Source organism: Gallus gallus, chromosome 2, assembly GCF_016699485.2.
Source record: "Gallus gallus isolate bGalGal1 chromosome 2, bGalGal1.mat.broiler.GRCg7b, whole genome shotgun sequence".
Lineage (NCBI taxonomy): Eukaryota > Metazoa > Chordata > Aves > Galliformes > Phasianidae > Gallus > Gallus gallus.
In genome coordinates this window covers 147,801,479-147,818,316 of record NC_052533.1, presented here as the reverse complement: position 1 = coordinate 147,818,316, position 16,838 = coordinate 147,801,479, and the positions used below count along the sequence as shown (strand labels likewise).

General features: G+C 55.3%; 3 protein-coding genes across 10 annotated transcripts; 2 read left to right on the top strand and 1 right to left on the bottom strand.

Annotated features, from left to right (window-relative positions):
* Positions 1-3,563: 3,563 nt before the first annotated feature.
* TSTA3 (tissue specific transplantation antigen P35B) lies at positions 3,564-8,023 on the top strand. Of its 6 annotated transcripts, none has more exon segments than NM_001277448.1 (11): positions 3,564-3,616; positions 4,647-4,813; positions 5,388-5,502; positions 5,660-5,788; positions 5,995-6,068; positions 6,325-6,458; positions 6,543-6,607; positions 6,741-6,807; positions 6,879-6,958; positions 7,334-7,433; positions 7,517-8,023. In NM_001277448.1, coding segments are annotated over 10 exon segments (972 nt in total). In that variant the 5' UTR covers positions 3,564-3,616; positions 4,647-4,661; the 3' UTR covers positions 7,573-8,023.
* A 1,570-nt stretch (positions 8,024-9,593) lies between these two features.
* PYCRL (pyrroline-5-carboxylate reductase-like) lies at positions 9,594-13,326 on the top strand. Of its 2 annotated transcripts, none has more exons than XM_040696089.2 (6): positions 9,594-9,692; positions 10,695-10,759; positions 11,507-11,686; positions 11,875-12,027; positions 12,105-12,197; positions 12,607-13,326. In XM_040696089.2, the coding sequence occupies exons 1-6, from the start codon at positions 9,611-9,613 to the stop codon at positions 12,787-12,789; spliced, it is 756 nt and encodes a 251-aa protein (XP_040552023.1). In that variant the 5' UTR covers positions 9,594-9,610; the 3' UTR covers positions 12,790-13,326. The 2 variants fall into 2 exon arrangements, with proteins under 2 accessions (XP_040552023.1, XP_418406.3); XM_418406.8 differs by having other exon boundaries at positions 11,815-12,027.
* A 350-nt stretch (positions 13,327-13,676) lies between these two features.
* TIGD5 (tigger transposable element derived 5) lies at positions 13,677-16,642 on the bottom strand. 2 transcript variants are annotated; one of them, XM_046927057.1, is made up of 2 exons: positions 16,462-16,642; positions 13,677-16,180 (listed from the first exon to the last, which is right to left on the bottom strand). In XM_046927057.1, exons 1-2 carry the CDS (start codon positions 16,491-16,493, stop codon positions 14,488-14,490), a joined length of 1,725 nt encoding a protein of 574 aa, XP_046783013.1. In that variant the 5' UTR covers positions 16,494-16,642; the 3' UTR covers positions 13,677-14,487. The 2 variants fall into 2 exon arrangements, with proteins under 2 accessions (XP_046783013.1, XP_004940149.4); XM_004940092.5 differs by having other exon boundaries at positions 13,677-16,642.
* Positions 16,643-16,838: the final 196 nt, after the last annotated feature.

Here is a 16,838-nt window from a genome sequence, read left to right as displayed (position 1 = left end):
CCTGGGAGAAAAGGCTGACCCCCCACCTCGCCCCAGCCTTCTTTCAGGTGGGCTTGGCCACCATCGATGCCACTCACTTTTTCTTCTCTCTTTTAATTATTATTATTATTACTTTTTTTTTTTGGTTTCTATAATTCCTGCTGCAAAACAGGTAAGCTGAGGAGTGAGACTTGCAGCCTCCAGGGAAATTGGCAGAACTGAAATATTCATCAAAAGCAAATTTAGAGAACCTTTCCAGCACAGCTGAAGCCCAGATCTCAGTTGCACAGCTGCAGTCGGTCTTGTTTCAAAGATGAAACTTTTACCTGGGAACAAAGCCCTTTCCTAGAATCAAAACCAAGCATCACCTGCCTCGAAGCCAATCAAGGGGAGCTGGGATGGGCTCAGATCTGTTCGAACTTTGCATTCGGTGATTTAGTTCAAACAGCTCATCAGGCCTGGAGACGTGCTCCATTGTCCTGGAGGGGTTTATTTCAGTTTGTTTTATAGTAAACTCTAATCAATGTGAGAGAAAAAAAAAAAAAATCACGTAATGCCTGCTTTTATGAGAGAGAGTTGCTCACCTTAGGAGTTCAGCCAACTCAGCGTCAGCCCCTGGACTGGAACAGTGCAGACCTCACCTCCCTGCAGCCCTGCGACGTGTCTGAGCAGCCGGGCCCTCCGGGATGTCAGAGGATGTCTGAGCCTCAACTTGCTGCAGAGCCTCTCAGTTTGGATCCACTCAGCTCAGACAGGTTTGTAGAGCACTCGGGAAGAGCTCAAAGCCACATTGTCCTCCAGCACCCAGACCACCATTGCTCCTGGAAGCACGGATGGACCAGCACATGCTTCTCTCGCAGCCATCCTCTACCTGCCATGCCATCCTCTACTCTACCATGGAATCCGGAGACCATGTCACCTTGGCTGTCCTCTTGTCCAACCTGTCTGCCTTCTTCATGCCTCATCCTTAGGAGATCCCACGCCAGGCACACAACAGGAGGGACCTGCTGGAGGAGGTCCACCTTCACCTTCCCAAGCTACGGGTTGGGGTGTGGTTGGCCCCACACCCAGTGTCTGATCCCATTGTGACTCTCAGCCACCTCAAAATTCCACAGCTGTCACAAAGCAGCCATGGTGACTATGTGTGACCATGGTGGGCACGCATGGTGTTTTCCTCGCCTCTCTCCTTCAAGAGGACTGAAGGACCAAACGTGAAGTGATGATGACGATGACACTGCACAACAAAATGTCCCAGTCCCATGAGTTTGCAAGGCATCAGGTTTATTCCTTTCTCAACACAAATCCAGAAATTTTCCATTTCAGTTGCTACTGGTTCCTATTTCCTATGCAGAGAAATCCCTCATTTCCAGGAAAAACCATGGCTGCTGTCCTTGACTCATCGTTTTGTGCTCACTTTCACGCCGGTTCCTCGAATCAACATTCCAAGCTGGTTTCCATTCTGGGGCAGGATGCATTTGGACTGCTTGTACCCACTTTCCCAGGAGGAAAGAACAGGGCTGGAGATGATCAGACAGCTGTAGAGAAATAGGTCACCCACAAGGAAGCTTCCTTACGAAGACAACACAGCGGTTCTCTAGCTATGACAAACTCACCCAAGCTCTAGCATGCCTGATGCAAGGTCTTCTGCTTTATGCCACTCAGGAGACATCTCAACATAAGGATCTTCTCCATGCTTTCATCCTTAGCTTGGCAGATCTTGCTAGATTATGTAAAGAGCCAAATTTTCAGAGCCACAAGTCTGCCCCATCCCGTGCGGTCACTGCACGTTTACAGCTCTCCCTGTGATTTTCCTTCATGCCCCAACATTACCTGGGTAATTGGCTCCATAATTAGCACCTTTAAACCCAGCACCACAGTTATTCGGGATGGCGGCGTGATCTGGGCTCTGGCTTCAGCTGAGTGCGGCAATTCCTCAGCAGAAACATGAGTTAACCAGGATTATGCTTCGAAGTTCCCAGCAGAAAGCTGTTCTCCTCCCACTGGCACCTGGAAAGTCCTCTTCAGCCTTTCCGCATTTCCCTGGCTTGGCTAATTTGACTGCGGCTGCAATTTTATTCCCATGGCTTGGGTTGGGGCTGGTGGAGGGGACATGCAGGATACGCCAAAATGAGTTGTTTTCTTGACGTCTGGTGGAGGATGAAAGATGGGATGATGTCTGCAGGGCAGACAAAGGATTTTCTTGCACGGAGAGGCAGCTTCAACCCTCAGCATCTCATTGTAGACTCCACATGTGAAATGAATGCGTCCCGTGTCCTGGGAAGATAGCACAAGTGGTGGTGCAAGTTGGGTATTAGGGGAAATTTCTCCTCTGAAAGAGTGGTCAGGCATTGGAATGGGCTGCCCAGGGAGGTGGTGGAGTCACCATCCCTGGAAGTGTTCACGAAATATGGAGGCGTGGCACTTGGGGACATGGGAAAGTGAGCATAGCGTGGATGGGTTGGGGTTGGACTTGGTGATTGATCTTGGAGGTGTTCCCCCCCAAAATGCCCATCCATGGAAGGCATGGAGGCTCCAACCCACAGGTTCATCCCATGGAGTGTGCATGCAGCCCTGGTTGTGGGGCCACCCACGTGTAGATGTGGCACTTAGGGATACGGTTTGGTGGGGATGGGTTGGGGTTGGGCTTGGTGACCTTGCAGGTCTTTTCCAACCTGTGATTCTATGACTCTGTGACATGCTGGGACTCACCCAGCTGGGAAAGGGGACAGATGTGACATGGCTGGTCATGTGACAGCCAATCCAAGTCTGCATCCTTTGACATGCTGGGGAAAAACAGCCCTCAGGAAGGGGTTATTCTGGTTTTCCTTGGAATTTCCAACAAGAAAAGGGCATGTTCCTCTTGCAGGTCTCAGCCACTGGGAAGGTAGAGGGAGAAAAGGACTGAAAAGCCATGAGAACCTATTACTCCTCCGCAATGAGACTCCATCTCCTTGGGAGGAGATTCCTTGCTGGGTCTCCCTTAGCCCCATTCTTCAGCATCTTAATTAATTGAGAGCAATGCCTTTAGTCAGCAGAAATCCCACAGGACGAGCCAGCTGGAGGGGCTTTGAAACCTCCTCCCCACCCACCAGAAAGCTCTGCTCGTTTATAATCTCCTCTGTAAGTGCATTAAAGGTGGTTAAGCCTTTGCTCACTGAAAGCCCTTTTGCAAAGCTGGGGGAGGGAGGGGGATGGAGCCTGGGTTCCCCTTCCCCTGCAGCAAGATGGGAACTCAGGGTGCACGTGTGGCTGTGCATACCCGGGGGTGTTTGCAGCCAGCTGCCATGCACACGTTCAATGCACGTGTGCATGTATGCATACATGCACGGGGGGGTTTGCAGCCATTGCATGCCTATGCATGCATGCAGGCGTGTGCTTGCAGCCAGCTACCATGAGCGTGTGCATGCGTGTGCATGCATGCACGTGTGTTTGCAGCCAGCTACCATGAGCGTGTGCATGCGTGTGCATGCATGCACGTGTGTTTGCAACCAGCTGCAAACGCACACATGGACGTTCGGTGCCGGACTGCATTTCCCGAGGATCCGAGCGGCGGCGATGACGATGGGGGGGGGGGGGGGGGAGGCGGCTGAACCCGCAGGAAGCGCGGCTGCAGCGGAACCCGAGCCGGAACCGAAAGGTGCGGACAGAGGGAGACCACATATTCGGGGGGGACCCCGACATGGGATGGAGATATAGGGGTGAGGTGGGACCCCCCCGCACCTCGTTGGGGGGGGGCACAGGTGGGGGTACCCCTCTCAAAGGATGATATGATTGGGAGCAAAGAGCACCCCCCCCCCCCCCATCCTACATGGAGGTGGGAGAGGGGTCCCCACGGGGGTGACAGAGGGGCGGGGGTACCCCAAGGTGGGGGTGGGAGAGGAGGGAGGGGAAAACCCCATTGTGGGGCGAGCTTCTAGGGGTACCCCAAGGTGGGAAGCTCTGACAAGGAATACGGGAGCTGCTGGGGGGTCTGCGGGCATATGGAGACGGAGGGGGCAGCAATAGGATTGGGGGTACAGGAGGGTGTGGGGGTACCGACATGGGATGTGAGGTGTGCAGCTCTGGGATTGGGGTTGCAGGGGGATGTGGGGTGTTGACACGGGATTTGGGGCGTGCAACTGTAGGACTGGGGGACAGGAGGACAGCCATGGGATTGGAGTTGTGGGGCGGGGGGGGGGGGGGCGGTGTGAGATTTGGGGTGTGCAGCTGTGGGGTTGGGGTGCGCAGGGAGGTGTGAGGGTGCTAACAGGATTTGGGGTGTGGGGGGGGGTTGCAGCTCTGGGACTGGCACACACAGGAGGATGTGGAAGTGCTGACATGGGATCGGGGTGCAGAGGGCTGTACGGGGAGGGTACGGCCCCCTGTTTTGGGGTGCAGGGGGATGGACGTGTGCTCCGCAGCCATTTCCGGGAGGCTGTGCCGTGCCGTAGCCACGTGGCAGCACCAGACAGGTTTCATTAATTAGCAACTGCAGACGAGGAGAGTTTTACTGCCCCGGGATCACCACTGGCAGACACACCTCTTCCCTTTCCCTTTGCTTTGCTTTTGCAGAAACAGCTTCAACCCTGAAAACATAATCCCATTAGTTTGACTCTCCTTCCAGGGTTGGGGGTCCCTACGGGTGGCCCCCAAAGGTGCTATTGCCTTATTCCCCCCTCTCCCATCAGCACAGGGCTTTGGCCATGACGGAGGCTCTGGGAGCAAAGCCCAAACGGATCCTGGTGACGGGGGGCACTGGTTTGGTGGGCAGAGCCATTCAGGAGGTGGTGGCCAATGGTGAGGGGCGACCAGATGAGGAGTGGGTCTTCGTGTCCTCCAGAGATGCCGACTTGACGTGAGTCTCGGAGAACCCCAACAACCCGTTTCTTTTGCCCCACGACGCACTGATAGAATGGATTGGGAAGGAATGGACCCTAAAGATCATCGAATCCTAGAACGGCTTGGGTTGGAAGGACTGTTAAAGATCATTAAGCCGTAGAGTGGTTGTGTTAGATGGGATATTAAATACCTTAGAACCATAGGATGGTTCTGTGCCCAGGGAGGTGGTTGTCTCTGGAGGTCTTCAAGAGAAGGGCAGATGTAGCACTTGGGGACATAGTTTGGTGGGCGCGGTGGGGTGGGAAGATGGTTGGACTTGATAACCTTAGAGGTCTTTTCCAACTTGAATGTTTCTATTGTTTGCCTTGGAGGGGCTCTTAAAAATCATAGTATCATAGGGTGGCTGGGTTGGGAGGGTTCTTAAGGATCACAGAACCATAGACTGGTTGGGTTGGAAGGGGCCTTAAAGATCACAGAGCCACAGAATGGCATGTTTTATATGTGGCCCCCTTCCTTTTCGCTCAGTGCAAGCCAGGCAACCCAAAAGTTTGGACACCGATGCAGTAAACCCCATGAATTCCTCCCTCTAGGAGTGCTGTGGAGACCAAAGCTCTCTTTGAGAAACACAAACCCACCCATGTCATCCACCTGGCTGCTATGGTTGGGGGCCTCTTCAAAAACATCCGCTGCAACCTGGATTTTTGGGTGAGCACATGGGCGAGTGGGTCCTGCAGAACCCTGCCCTCTCTGAGCTTACTCTGGTTTCTGCAGTCATTAAGGAGTCACCACCCGTGGGGTGCAGGGTTTGGTGGTTCCACCACCCTTTGGTGAATGACACCGACAGATGTCTGTGTGTCCCCAGAGGAGGAACATCCACATCAACGACAATGTCCTGCATTCTGCATATGAGTGCGGAGTGCAGAAGGTGGTCTCCTGCCTCTCCACGTGCATCTTCCCAGACAAGACGACGTACCCCATCGATGAGACCATGGTGAGCATCTCTGTTCCCACTTGCAGGGACCCAGCTGGGTCCTAGTGTGGCCTATCTGATCTCCATCCTTTATCCAACCTATCCATGGGCAAAGCATAACCTTGAACCTGCCCAGGATGTTCACACCACCTCCTCACATCCAAAATCTTGCATTGAGTTACACTATGCGGCCTGTGCTGGATTCACATTGTGTCTCTTATCCCCAGATCCACAATGGGCCACCGCACAGCTCCAATTTCGGCTACTCCTATGCCAAGAGGATGATTGATGTCCAGAACAGGTGCGAGGGCCGTGGGAGAACCATCCTGGTGCAAGAGGGCTGTGAGCATCCCAGAACTACTGGGGCAAAGGGAAACTCCAGGGCTGACAGCACCTAAATGGGGATGGGGAGATACCCAGCCTTGGCAACCAAGAGATGCCATGGCAAGTTGGGGACACTCTGTGGGTTGCTTTGTACTGGACAGGGGGTGACACCACAACTCACAGAATCATAGTTGGAGTGGGAAGGGACTCACCCGGCCCATGCTGTCACCCAGGGGTTACTTTGAGCAGCACGGCTGCCGCTTCACCGCCGTCATCCCCACCAACGTCTTCGGGCCGCACGACAACTTCAACATTGAGGATGGCCACGTGCTACCGGGGCTCATCCATAAGGTCTACCTGGCCAAACGTGAGTGTGATAGGGCACATCAAGGTTTGGGTATTTTCTTCCTGGTAGGGTTGCTCATAAACGCTCTCTTCATTTTCCCCATAGAGAATGGCTCTGCTCTGACTGTATGGGGCACAGGCAAACCCCGGAGGCAGTTTATCTACTCCTTGGTATGTGTGGCCTTGGGGAGGGGGACATAAGGGGCTGGGGGACCTCAGCGCAGGCTGAGCCCTCCTGGGTTGTCCTGGGCAGCACTGATCCTCAGGGCCTGGGGTCCTCCAAGAGCCATCTGCTCCTCTGTAGGATCTGGCCCGGCTCTTCGTTTGGGTTCTACGGGAATACGAGGAGGTGGAGCCCATCATTTTGTCAGGTAAGTACAAAATTCCAAGAGGAAGAGGGAAAAGGGGAAAGAATGGCCTCAGCTCATCACCATCTCTGCAGTGGGAGAAGAAGATGAAGTCTCCATCAGAGAGGCTGCAGAGGCAATCGTGGAGGCCATGGACTTCAGGGGAGAGCTCGTTGTATCCTTTAGTATAGGGCAGATTGAAAAAGACCTCTGAGATCATCAAGTCCAAAGTTTGTGGAGTCACCAATCCTGGTGGTGTTCAAAGAGCGTTTGGATGTTGTGTTGAGGGACATGGTTTAGTGAGAACCATTGGTGAAGGGTGAATGGTTGGACTGGATGATCCTGTGGGTCTTTTCCAACCTTAGCTATTCTATGATTCTATGACCCAAACGTCAACCCATCTTTGACCAAGCTTTCCTAATATCCAACCCGAACCTGGCTCAACCTGAGGTCGTTACCTCTCATCCTATTGCCAGGCTGTGGGGCAGAGTACAGCCTCACCACCTCAGCCTCCGTGCTTTCCCATTTCCCTTAATCCCTCCCACCCCAGTTCGACACAACCAAGGCCGATGGGCAGTTCAAGAAGACAGCCAGCAACGCCAAGCTCAGGCACTACCTCCCCAACTTCCAGTTCACGCCCTTCAGACAAGGTGAGAAGGGGGCACACCACTGCATGGCTGTCCCCCCGTTCTCTCCATCTCAAACCCTACTGATGGCATCTCTCCGTTCCCAGCTGTGAAGGAGACCTGCACCTGGTTCAGCACCAACTACGCCAGTGCTAGGAAGTGATGGAGCGGTGCACATGGGTCCTCTTTAACTCAGGGTTGTCCTTTGCTGGGGCAGAGGATGGGGTGTGGGGGCTGACAGCAAGGTTTCCAAAGCAAATGGGTGCCAGGATCCTGGGTACGCTTGAGGGTGTGCAAGGAGAGGGGGGAAAAATAGTGAAAAATCAAGTAGCATCTTATGTAGAAAAGACCCTGCTCAGGTAACACTCCCTTCCTACCTGCTGTAGGGTGCAGACCCCATTGAGGGCTTTGGGAGGCAGATTGGGGGTCCCAAAGGTGCTGCTGCCCCCAGAGAGATCCCAAATGGGGCAGGAGCAGCAGACACTATGGTTGAATTGATCACAATCATCCCTGGGGCGTGGGCTGGCAGCTCTTATAATGGACTACACTACTAATTATGCATAATTAGGTTGTAATAAAGAAGCTGATTGAGGCTGTTTGCTGGAGGAATCACAGACGACTGGTGTTGCTTTTGCTGCATGGGGAAACACAGCTGTATGGGGACTGTCCCATAGCTTCCAGCAAAGCATCTTCTGGAGGGACCAAAACCACTGCCTGGTCCTGGTGAGCCCCTGCCATGGGGACAGCAAGGACCTATGGAGGAGACACCCATCATTACCGTGGTCTGAAGATGCCACCAGCCATAAGAGTGTGAAGGGGACCATGGGGACCTATTGAGGAGATACCCATTATAACCCCAAGATGCCCCCAAACTATTAGAGTGGCTGTTTCCAAACTGTCAGGTCACTGGTGGTGCTCACTGAATGACACCAACCCCAATATTTCCCTGGAGAAGGGATGTCCCATACTTGTCCATCGCTGTCCAAGAACTGGTTTGGGTTGTAGGGTTTGCCTTCCCAGCATTGCCCAGCTCCTACACCTGGTTCCAGCATCACCTGGTTGGGTGAAAAAGGGGTTTGGCAGAGCACAGATATGTACCCCTCCTGGGAAGTCCTTCCTGGGCACGTGCTCCAGGACCAGGACCTCTCCCAGTGGCCCAAGGGACCATCACAGAGACAACACTCATTCCTAGAAGACCTTCTACAATACTATGACCTGGTCCTAAAGGGGGATCCAGCAGGTTTCAAGGAGCAGGACCCACCCTACACCTACCCCTGGCTCAAGCTTACCCCCATGCAGACTCCTGACAGCCACTTTGCCCAGCTGCCTTGTCCCCAAGCTCAGCTTTGTCCTCTCAAGGGCATCAGGAGCTGGTGACATCCATCCTGATAAGCAAGGCTCCCCTACCAACACTGGGACTGCTCCAGGTATGAAAGCAATGCAAAACAAGGCGTGGGTGGTGATGTGTCCTACCCACGTATAGGATGGAGACACCCTGGGGCAGCACAGATATCCCAACGTGGCATGGGGACGTGCTGGGGTTGGACAGGGACACCTTAGGGTTTCAGACCCCCATCCTACAGCCACCCCGTGCTCATCTCTCCCAAGTCACCCCATTATCAACCCACTGTTCCCAACCCACCTCACACCTCTCTGGGGTGGAGGTGAGATGCCACAGTGCCAAATTCAAGAGGACATTTAGCAGACCCCTCCCATTAAGAGGACAGAGGCTCTCTGCTGCCAGCCCAATCTCCTCACCCCCCCCATAGGATTCCAGGATGGGGCTGCGTGGACACGGAGGAGGCGCCCTATAGGGAGAAATAAAGAGTAGAGGACACTCAAAAAGGTTGAGAAGCCCCCAGCACAAATTCAAGAGTACCTCACACCCTCCCCCCAAAAAAAAAGTAAATAAATTCCAGGGCATAAAAGCTACATAGATACCCCCTGAATAGGGTTAGGAACTCCCTCCAGCACGTCCCCCAAAATGGGAGGGGTCCCCTATATCCCACCCCCACCCCACGTGCTTCCCGCAGCGGCCCCACCCCGGACGCTGCCCTCAAACCACGTGGCGCCACCCGGAAGTTGCGTAGCCAGCTTGGCCACGCCCCCTTGACCCCGCACCCTCCAATCGCCGCGCGGGGGTGTGGCTCGCCTGACCAATGGGAAGGCGGGGAGGGGCGAGGGGGGCGTGGCGCGGGGCGATGGAAGCGGAGGAGCTGCGCGTGGGGTTCGTGGGCGCCGGGAGGATGGCGGGGGGCCTCGGCCGGGGGCTGCTGCGGGCAGGTATGGGGGGGACAGGGCCTTGGATTACAGCCACAGAGCCAGGGGCACGAGGATACCTCTGGGAAAGCCCCAGGTCTGCTGTCCTGCCCTATAGAGCGGTGTGGGACGGCGCTATGCCCCACCTTAGGTGTCCCTGCCCCCATAGAGCAGTGTGGGGACATGGGGACAAGGCTGTCCTCTTTGAGATGTCACTGTCGCGCAGAGCAAAGTGGGGACAGCTATGCCCAACCCCGGCTTCGGTGACTCTTTCCTACAGATCAGTGCAGGGACACGAGGACAGGGCCGTCTTCTCTGGGATAGCCCTGTCCCATAAAGCAATATGGGGACATGGGGATGCCTCTGTCCAACTCCAGTGTCCCTACCCTATAGATCACAGTGGGGACAATGCTGTCCACTTTAAGATGTCTCTGTCCCATAGATCAGTGCAAGGACATGGGGACAAGTCTTCCGGCTTTGGGATGTCCTGTCCTTGTCCCATAGCACAGCACGGGGACATGGGGACAGTTGTGTCCAATGCCACCTCTGGTGTCCTTCCCTTATAGATCAGTGCTGGGACTTGAGAACAGGGCTGTTGCCTTTGGGATGTCCCTGTCCTATAGAGCAGGGTGGGGACATGGGGATAGGTCTGTCCTACCTTGGATGTGGAGATGAGGACACCCCCGTTAAACTCTGGTCTTTCTCCCCTATAGAATGGTGTGAGGACACGGGGACAGGTCTGACCTTCCTCGGATGTCCCTTGTCCCATAGAGCATTTTGGGGACGTGATGCCAACCCTCCCTATAGTGCTAACCCAACAGATGCCCCCAACATGTAGGATCACTTCCATTGTCACCGTATTGTGCCACAACAATGTCCCCACAGCTGTCTCCATGGCATGTCCCAGTCCCTATTGCTCCATGTCCCCCGTGTTAACGGGGTTGGGGAACAATGCATTATCCCGTTGGTTTTGTGGCATCCTGTGAGCCACCCCATCCACTCATCCATGTCCCTTACGTCCCCAAGGGAAGGTCCCCGCCAGCAACATCATTGTCAGCGCTCCCTCAGACCGCAATCTGGCAGAGTGGCGGGTGAGTGGCATGGGGACGGAGTGACAACCCCAGTGGGAGGTGGCATTTGGGGTCACCTTTTGTAAAGCTCTGCAGGGCTCTGAGGGACATTAGGGTGGAAGGTCCCCAAGTGTCCCCTGGAAGGGAACACTGGGTTGGGATATTGTGATCAGGACAATTGGAATGGGACAATGGGGTTGTGATGTTGTGTTGGGACATGGGGTAGAGACAATGGGGTTGAGACATGGGATTGTGACACTGGGTTGGGATGCAGCATTGGAACATTGGGTCTGGGCCATGGGGCTAGAAAATGGAATTGGGATGCAGGGTTGGGATGCAGGGTAGAGATATTGGGTTGGGGTTGGGACATGGGGTCAGGATGTGGGGTTGGGATGAGAGATTGGGGCACAAGGCTTGAATGTGGGGTTGGGACACTGAGTTTGGGACACAGGGTTGAGACATTGGGAATGGGACATGGGGTAGGGACACTGAACTGGGAAACAAGGGTTGTGATGTTGGGTTGGGAGGGGTTGTAGTGTTGGTTTGGGACATGGGGTTGAGATGTTGGGTTGGGAGCTGGGGTTGGGACACGGAGTCAGGATGAGAGGTTGGGGCATGGGGTTGGGATGTGGATTCGAGAGACTAAGTTGAGACATCGAGGTTGGAATGCAAGGTTCAGATGTGGGGTTGGAATCTGGGACTGGGACATGTTGTTGTGATACGGGGCTGTGACATGGCGTTGTGACCCTGTCCCCTGCCCTTGTGCAGGAGTGGGGCTGTCGCACCACGCACTGCAACCTGGAGGTGCTTCAGGAGAGCACAGTGGTGTTCTTGGCCACCAAGCCCCACGTGCTGCCCACAGTGCTACAGGAGCTGCGCCCTGCTGTCACCTCCCAGCACCTCCTCATCTCACTGGCGGCTGGTGTCACCCTACAGAAGCTGCAGCGGGTGGGTGCGCTCCTCTTTCTCTTGTTCCTCCTTCTCTTCTCCCCCCTGCTCTTCTTCCTCCTTCTCTGCTTCCCAGTCCCCCACCCCAGCTGACCCCCATCACCCCTCATTGAACCTATTCCCCCCAGCTGCTCCCCACGGGGACGAAGGTGCTGCGCCTGATGCCGAACCTGCCCTGCGTGCTGCAGGTGGGAGCTGCTGTGTTCTCTCGTGGCACTGGGGTTGGGGATGGGGATGCAGCGCTGCTCCAGTCCCTGCTGTCCCCGTGTGGGATGTGTGAGGAGGTCCCCGAGCCCTACATCAACATCCACACTGGGCTCAGCGGCAGTGGCGTTGCCTATGTAAGTACCATTCACTGTATTGGGGTGCTCAGCTTTTTTTGGGATCCCCTCTCCTCCCCACTGCTTTTCCTCTGCAGGTGTATCTGTTCGCTGAAGCCATGGCCGAGGGGGCTGTGAAGATGGGGATGCCGATGGGCCTGGCCAGTAAGATCGCAGCCCAGACGCTGCTGGTGAGTCTGTGGGGTCATCCTTATGGAGCAGTTATGGGGATGTGAGGACAACCCTATCCCCAGCCTTGGGTGCCCCTTCCTTATAGATCAGTACAGAGACATCCCTGACTCCATTCCTTGGGGTCCCTGTCCCATAAAGCAGCATGGAGACATGGGGATACCCCTGTCCAACCCCAACTCTGGTATCCCTCCCCTATAGAGCAACGTGGGGACATGGGGACAGGGCTGTCCCCTTTCGGTGACCATGTGCTATAGAGCACCATGGGGACATCGCTGCCCCTTCCTTGGGGTCCTTATCCCATAGATCAGCGTGAGGACACAGTGATCCTCCATCCAATGATGAGACGGTGCTGTGATCCCTGAGCAAAAAGGAGGTTTGAGGGAACCTCTTGACCCCATGCATCCCCAGGGAGCAGCGAAGATGCTGCTGGAGACAGGCGAGCACCCAGCGAAGCTGCGCGGGGACGTCTGCACACCCGGTGGGACCACCATCCATGGGTTGTACCAACTGGAGAAGGGCGCGCTGAGGGCCACCGTCATGAATGCAGTGCAAGCAGCCACTGAGCGGGCGTGCGAAATGGGGGAGGATTAACAGATATCCCATCTCATCCTGTGGTAGTGGGGACCTCAGCTCTTGGTGCCACCAAACCAAACCATGGTGCCACCAAACCAATGCCTGGTGCCACCAAACTGAAGGCTGTTGGTCCCAGGCTAAAACATGGTGCTACTGACCTGAAGCACGGTGACCCCAAACTGAAGCTAACAATCCAAAGCATGGTGCCACCAAACCGAAGCCTGGTGACCCTAGACCAAAGCATTGATGACAGCAAACCGAAGTATGGTGACCCCAGAATGGAGGTTGGTGACCCCAGACTCAAGCATGGTGACACCGAACTGAAGAATGGTGCCATCAAACCAAATCATGTTGGCCAGCAAACCGAAGCCTGGTGACACCAGACTGAAGTATGGTGATCCCAAGCTGAAGCCACCAGACCAAAACTTGGTGACCCCAAACCAAAACCCTAAAGGGTCCTTGAGCTTTTTGGGAGATCCTGGCTGGAGGTGGGAGATGCTGAAGTGTGTGGCCACCGTGGAGTGGAACCTAATAAAGGTGGGCAGTATGGTGGCAGGTTTGGCTTTTTTCTGGTTCCTTCCGTCCTCTGCGTTCAGTGGGATGTATCTGTGTGGAGGTGACAGCAGTGGGGTTGGTGCCACCACAATGGGTGGAATGGAGGTCACAGCATCACAGAGTGGTTGAGGTTGAAGGGACTTCTGGGTCCATCTGGTACGGCACCAAGACAGGGATGGGGACATAATTTTGGAGTGAAGAGTTGGGATAAGCCATAGAATCATGCAATATCCCAAGTTGGAAGAGATGCACAAGGATCATGGAGTCCAACCCCAAGTTCCACGCATGACCACCCCAAATCCAAACCCTACGTTGCAGTGACTCTGAGGGATCATTTACAAAAGACAACCTCAGAGCAGGAATAAAAATCCATTTAATCTTCATAAACTCTGAAGTTAGGAGACAAAGACAACAAGTAAAAACACCCACCCCACAAGTTAGCTCTAGTGATTTTTTTCCCCCATTCTTACAATAATTAGGCTCAAATTTTAACAAAATAAGGTTGAGAAAAGAGCTGCTTAATTCATATCTCCCTGTTTTGGCAGGAAAACACTTTGGCAGCGGGAAGAGTACCACCAACCCTTTTAGGAAAGCACCCCAGGAAATGGAAATGCAGCAGTTTGCCCCAGTGTCCCAATGTGACTCCATTTCCCTGCAGGGTTGGCAGAGGGCACCCATCCTATCACCCAGAGACCATCCTGGGATTACAAAAGAGCACCTCCTAAATACATTTAGGGTGAGGAATGACCCTCAGTTACTCAAAGTATGGAGGGTGTCACACACAAAAGAACCAATCCCATGAGCCCTAAATTGCTGAGTCCCCATTGCTGGGACCTCCACTGACAACCCCATAGGATCAACAGGGTGTCCCCAACCCCATAGATGTCCCAAACCCCCATGGGATCATCAGTATGTGTCCCTAGTCCCATGGGTGTCCCAAGCTCCATGGGCATCTGCAGCCCTATGAGTGTCCCAACCCCCATGGGACAATTAGGGTGTCCCCAGCCCCACTGGTGTTTCCAGCCCCAGTGGGGCATCCCCAATTCAACGAGTGTCTCAAAATCCATGGGTGTTCCCAGCCCCATAGGCAACTCAAGAGCCACATAGGCGTCCCAAGGATGCAAGGTGCTCAGTAGCCAATGGGTGATCGACCAGCTTGCCCTAGGGATCGGGGCTGCTGCCATGGTGCAGCCTCTGGGCCATGCTGATGAGGGAGCGGAGCTGCACCAGTTTCAGTGGTCCCACCCTCCGGGGGTCCTGGCCTTCCAACCAACGCAAAGCTGTCTCCAGACCTCTGATGGCTTCGTGGGCTGTGGGCATCAAAGGGGATCCCCCTTCTCCAGCTTCATTACCCCCTCCACCAGCTCCTTCCTCTTCCTCCTTGCATCCCCCAGGGCCTTCCTCCATGGCATCCTCATCATCTTCCCCTGTCCCTGGGGCCATATCATCCAAGTGCAGCCAGTTGGCCACCTCCTCAGGAGCCAAACGTTTGTAGGCTAATGCAGCCAGCTGGGTCAAATCACTGAAAACTTTGCCATCTCCATTGCCTTCCTCTCCGGTTGCACAATCTCCGCCTCCTCCTCGCTCTTCTTCCCCAGGTTGGGGCTCAAAGGCCGCACGCAGTCCCAACAACCAACATTTCTCAATGGCATTGGGAGGGATGAGGTCCCAAGAGAGGCCAGCCAAATAGAGCATGTCCTTGAGGAGGAAGGAACGTGCAAAATCCACAGGGCCACCAGCGCTGATGGCCAAGCGCAGCAGTTCCCGCTTGTAGAGCTGCTTGAAGGCTGACACCACCCCTTGTTCCAATGGGGCTGGGATTCGGCTGCCTCCTCCGGTGGAACTGCTCCCAGTTGGGCTTTTGGAGAGGAAAAGAGCGCGGATGGAGCCATCGGGGGTCTGAAGCTGGGGGAGATCCTCATGACGACCCCCAGATGATGGTGGGGACGTGAGAAGCAGCACAGCCTTCTGCTGGAGGCAGCTCCGACGTAGGTAGCGTTTGACACATGGCACAAAATCCTCGAAAAACCAAACCCGGAGAAGGGCCGGCCCCAGCCTGGCTTCGGGGCTGTAGCGATACCCAGCGGGGAATTTCTCCTGGTTGTGATGACAGAGGCTGGGGGGATCACGAAGACCTCCAACCACCAATGGCTTCAGTTTGTGGGTACCGGTCAAGTTGGCAGCCAAGAGCACGGTGACGCGTTGGCGAGGAGCTGTCCGCCCTGGGAGCAGCTTCCAGTAGAGCCCGGTGATGTTGGCGTTGTAGATCTGCTCATCACCATAACCTCCAGTGTCAGAACCTGGTGTTGGTGGGAGGTTGGGATGGGCGACGGAAGCGCGTTCGGGTTCAGCATGTAGAGCTCCTTCACCGTAGATACGTTGACTGGAGATGCCGTGACGCTTCTGCCAACGCCAGAACCAACCATGACTTGCCTTGAAGGTACACTCGGGGCCGTAGATCTGACGGGCAAAGGCTTCTGCTTGAGCTTGGATGAGAGGCCCAGAGAGTGGTACACCATGCTGCCGGAGTGCAAGGAACCACGCATATACGGCACGGTCTATCTCCTCTTCGTTGGCCAACCGCATCTTCTTGCGTTGGGTGCCCACCTCTCCACCCAGCTGCTCTAGGAACCAACGCAGCTTGGCTTCATCCTTCAGCCAACCCCGTAGGGTTCCCCCAGGCACCCCAAAAGCCCGGCACACCGAAGCCTGCCGTTCTCCTTTCTTTACCCTCTCAATGGCGTGCAGCTTGTCCTTGATGGAGTACGCGCGGCGGAACGCCATCTTCATTGACACCCCAACACCGCCACCATTGGAGATGCCACCACCATTGGAGGAGCCGCCACCGCCACCACTGCCATCGGAGGTGCCACCACCAACACAACCATTGGAGGTGCCACCACCATTGGAGGTGCCACCACCACCACCATTGGAGGTACCACCACCATTGGAGGTGCCACCACCACCACCATTGGAGGTGCCACCACCACCACCACCACCATTGGTGGTGCCACCACCATTGGAAGTGCCACCACCACCACTGGAGGTGCCTCTACCATTGGAGGTGCCACCACCACCACCACCACCACCACCACCCTGCTGCCCTCCCGCCATGCCAGCCGCTCCCCCACCCACCTCCTCTTCCTCCCCAGCCATGGAGCAGCCATGCGGTGCGGGGATTACTATTATTTTGTTGTTTGGGGGTGTTTTTTTTTAGCGGTGCGCGTTATAAGCGGGGCGGGGCGGGGCGGGGCGGAGCCGCCCTTTGTCTCCGCTCCGACCCCCGGAGGCGGCCGGGAAGGGCGGGGCGGCGCGCACAGCGCATGCGCGCACCCCTCTCCCTGCGCTTAGACCGCTCCGCTCTCCCCCCGCCCTCCCGCGAAGTTGGACTCTCCCTCTGCACTCCCTATGCATTTGGAATGTACCACTCCACGCGCAAGGGGGGCAATCTCCTTTGTCACCCTTCCTTTTCCCACTCTTCTCTCTCTCTTCTCTCACCCCACGCTCTTCAC

Coding starts and splice junctions, on each gene's coding strand:
- TSTA3 (XM_046920605.1), top strand. CDS start 3,659: ATGGGATGGAGATATAGGGGTGAG. Junction 3,683..4,646: donor GATGGAGATATAGGGGTGAG/GTGGGACCCCCC, acceptor CTCTCCCATCAG/CACAGGGCTTTGGCCATGAC. Junction 6,459..6,542: donor TAAGGTCTACCTGGCCAAAC/GTGAGTGTGATA, acceptor TTTTCCCCATAG/AGAATGGCTCTGCTCTGACT.
- PYCRL (XM_418406.8), top strand. CDS start 9,611: ATGGAAGCGGAGGAGCTGCGCGTGGGGTTCGTGGGCGCCGGGAGGATG. Junction 9,693..10,694: donor CCGGGGGCTGCTGCGGGCAG/GTATGGGGGGGA, acceptor TACGTCCCCAAG/GGAAGGTCCCCGCCAGCAAC. Junction 12,028..12,104: donor GCGGCAGTGGCGTTGCCTAT/GTAAGTACCATT, acceptor TTTCCTCTGCAG/GTGTATCTGTTCGCTGAAGC.
- TIGD5 (XM_004940092.5), bottom strand. CDS start 16,482: ATGGCTGGGGAGGAAGAGGAGGTGGGTGGGGGAGCGGCTGGCATGGCG.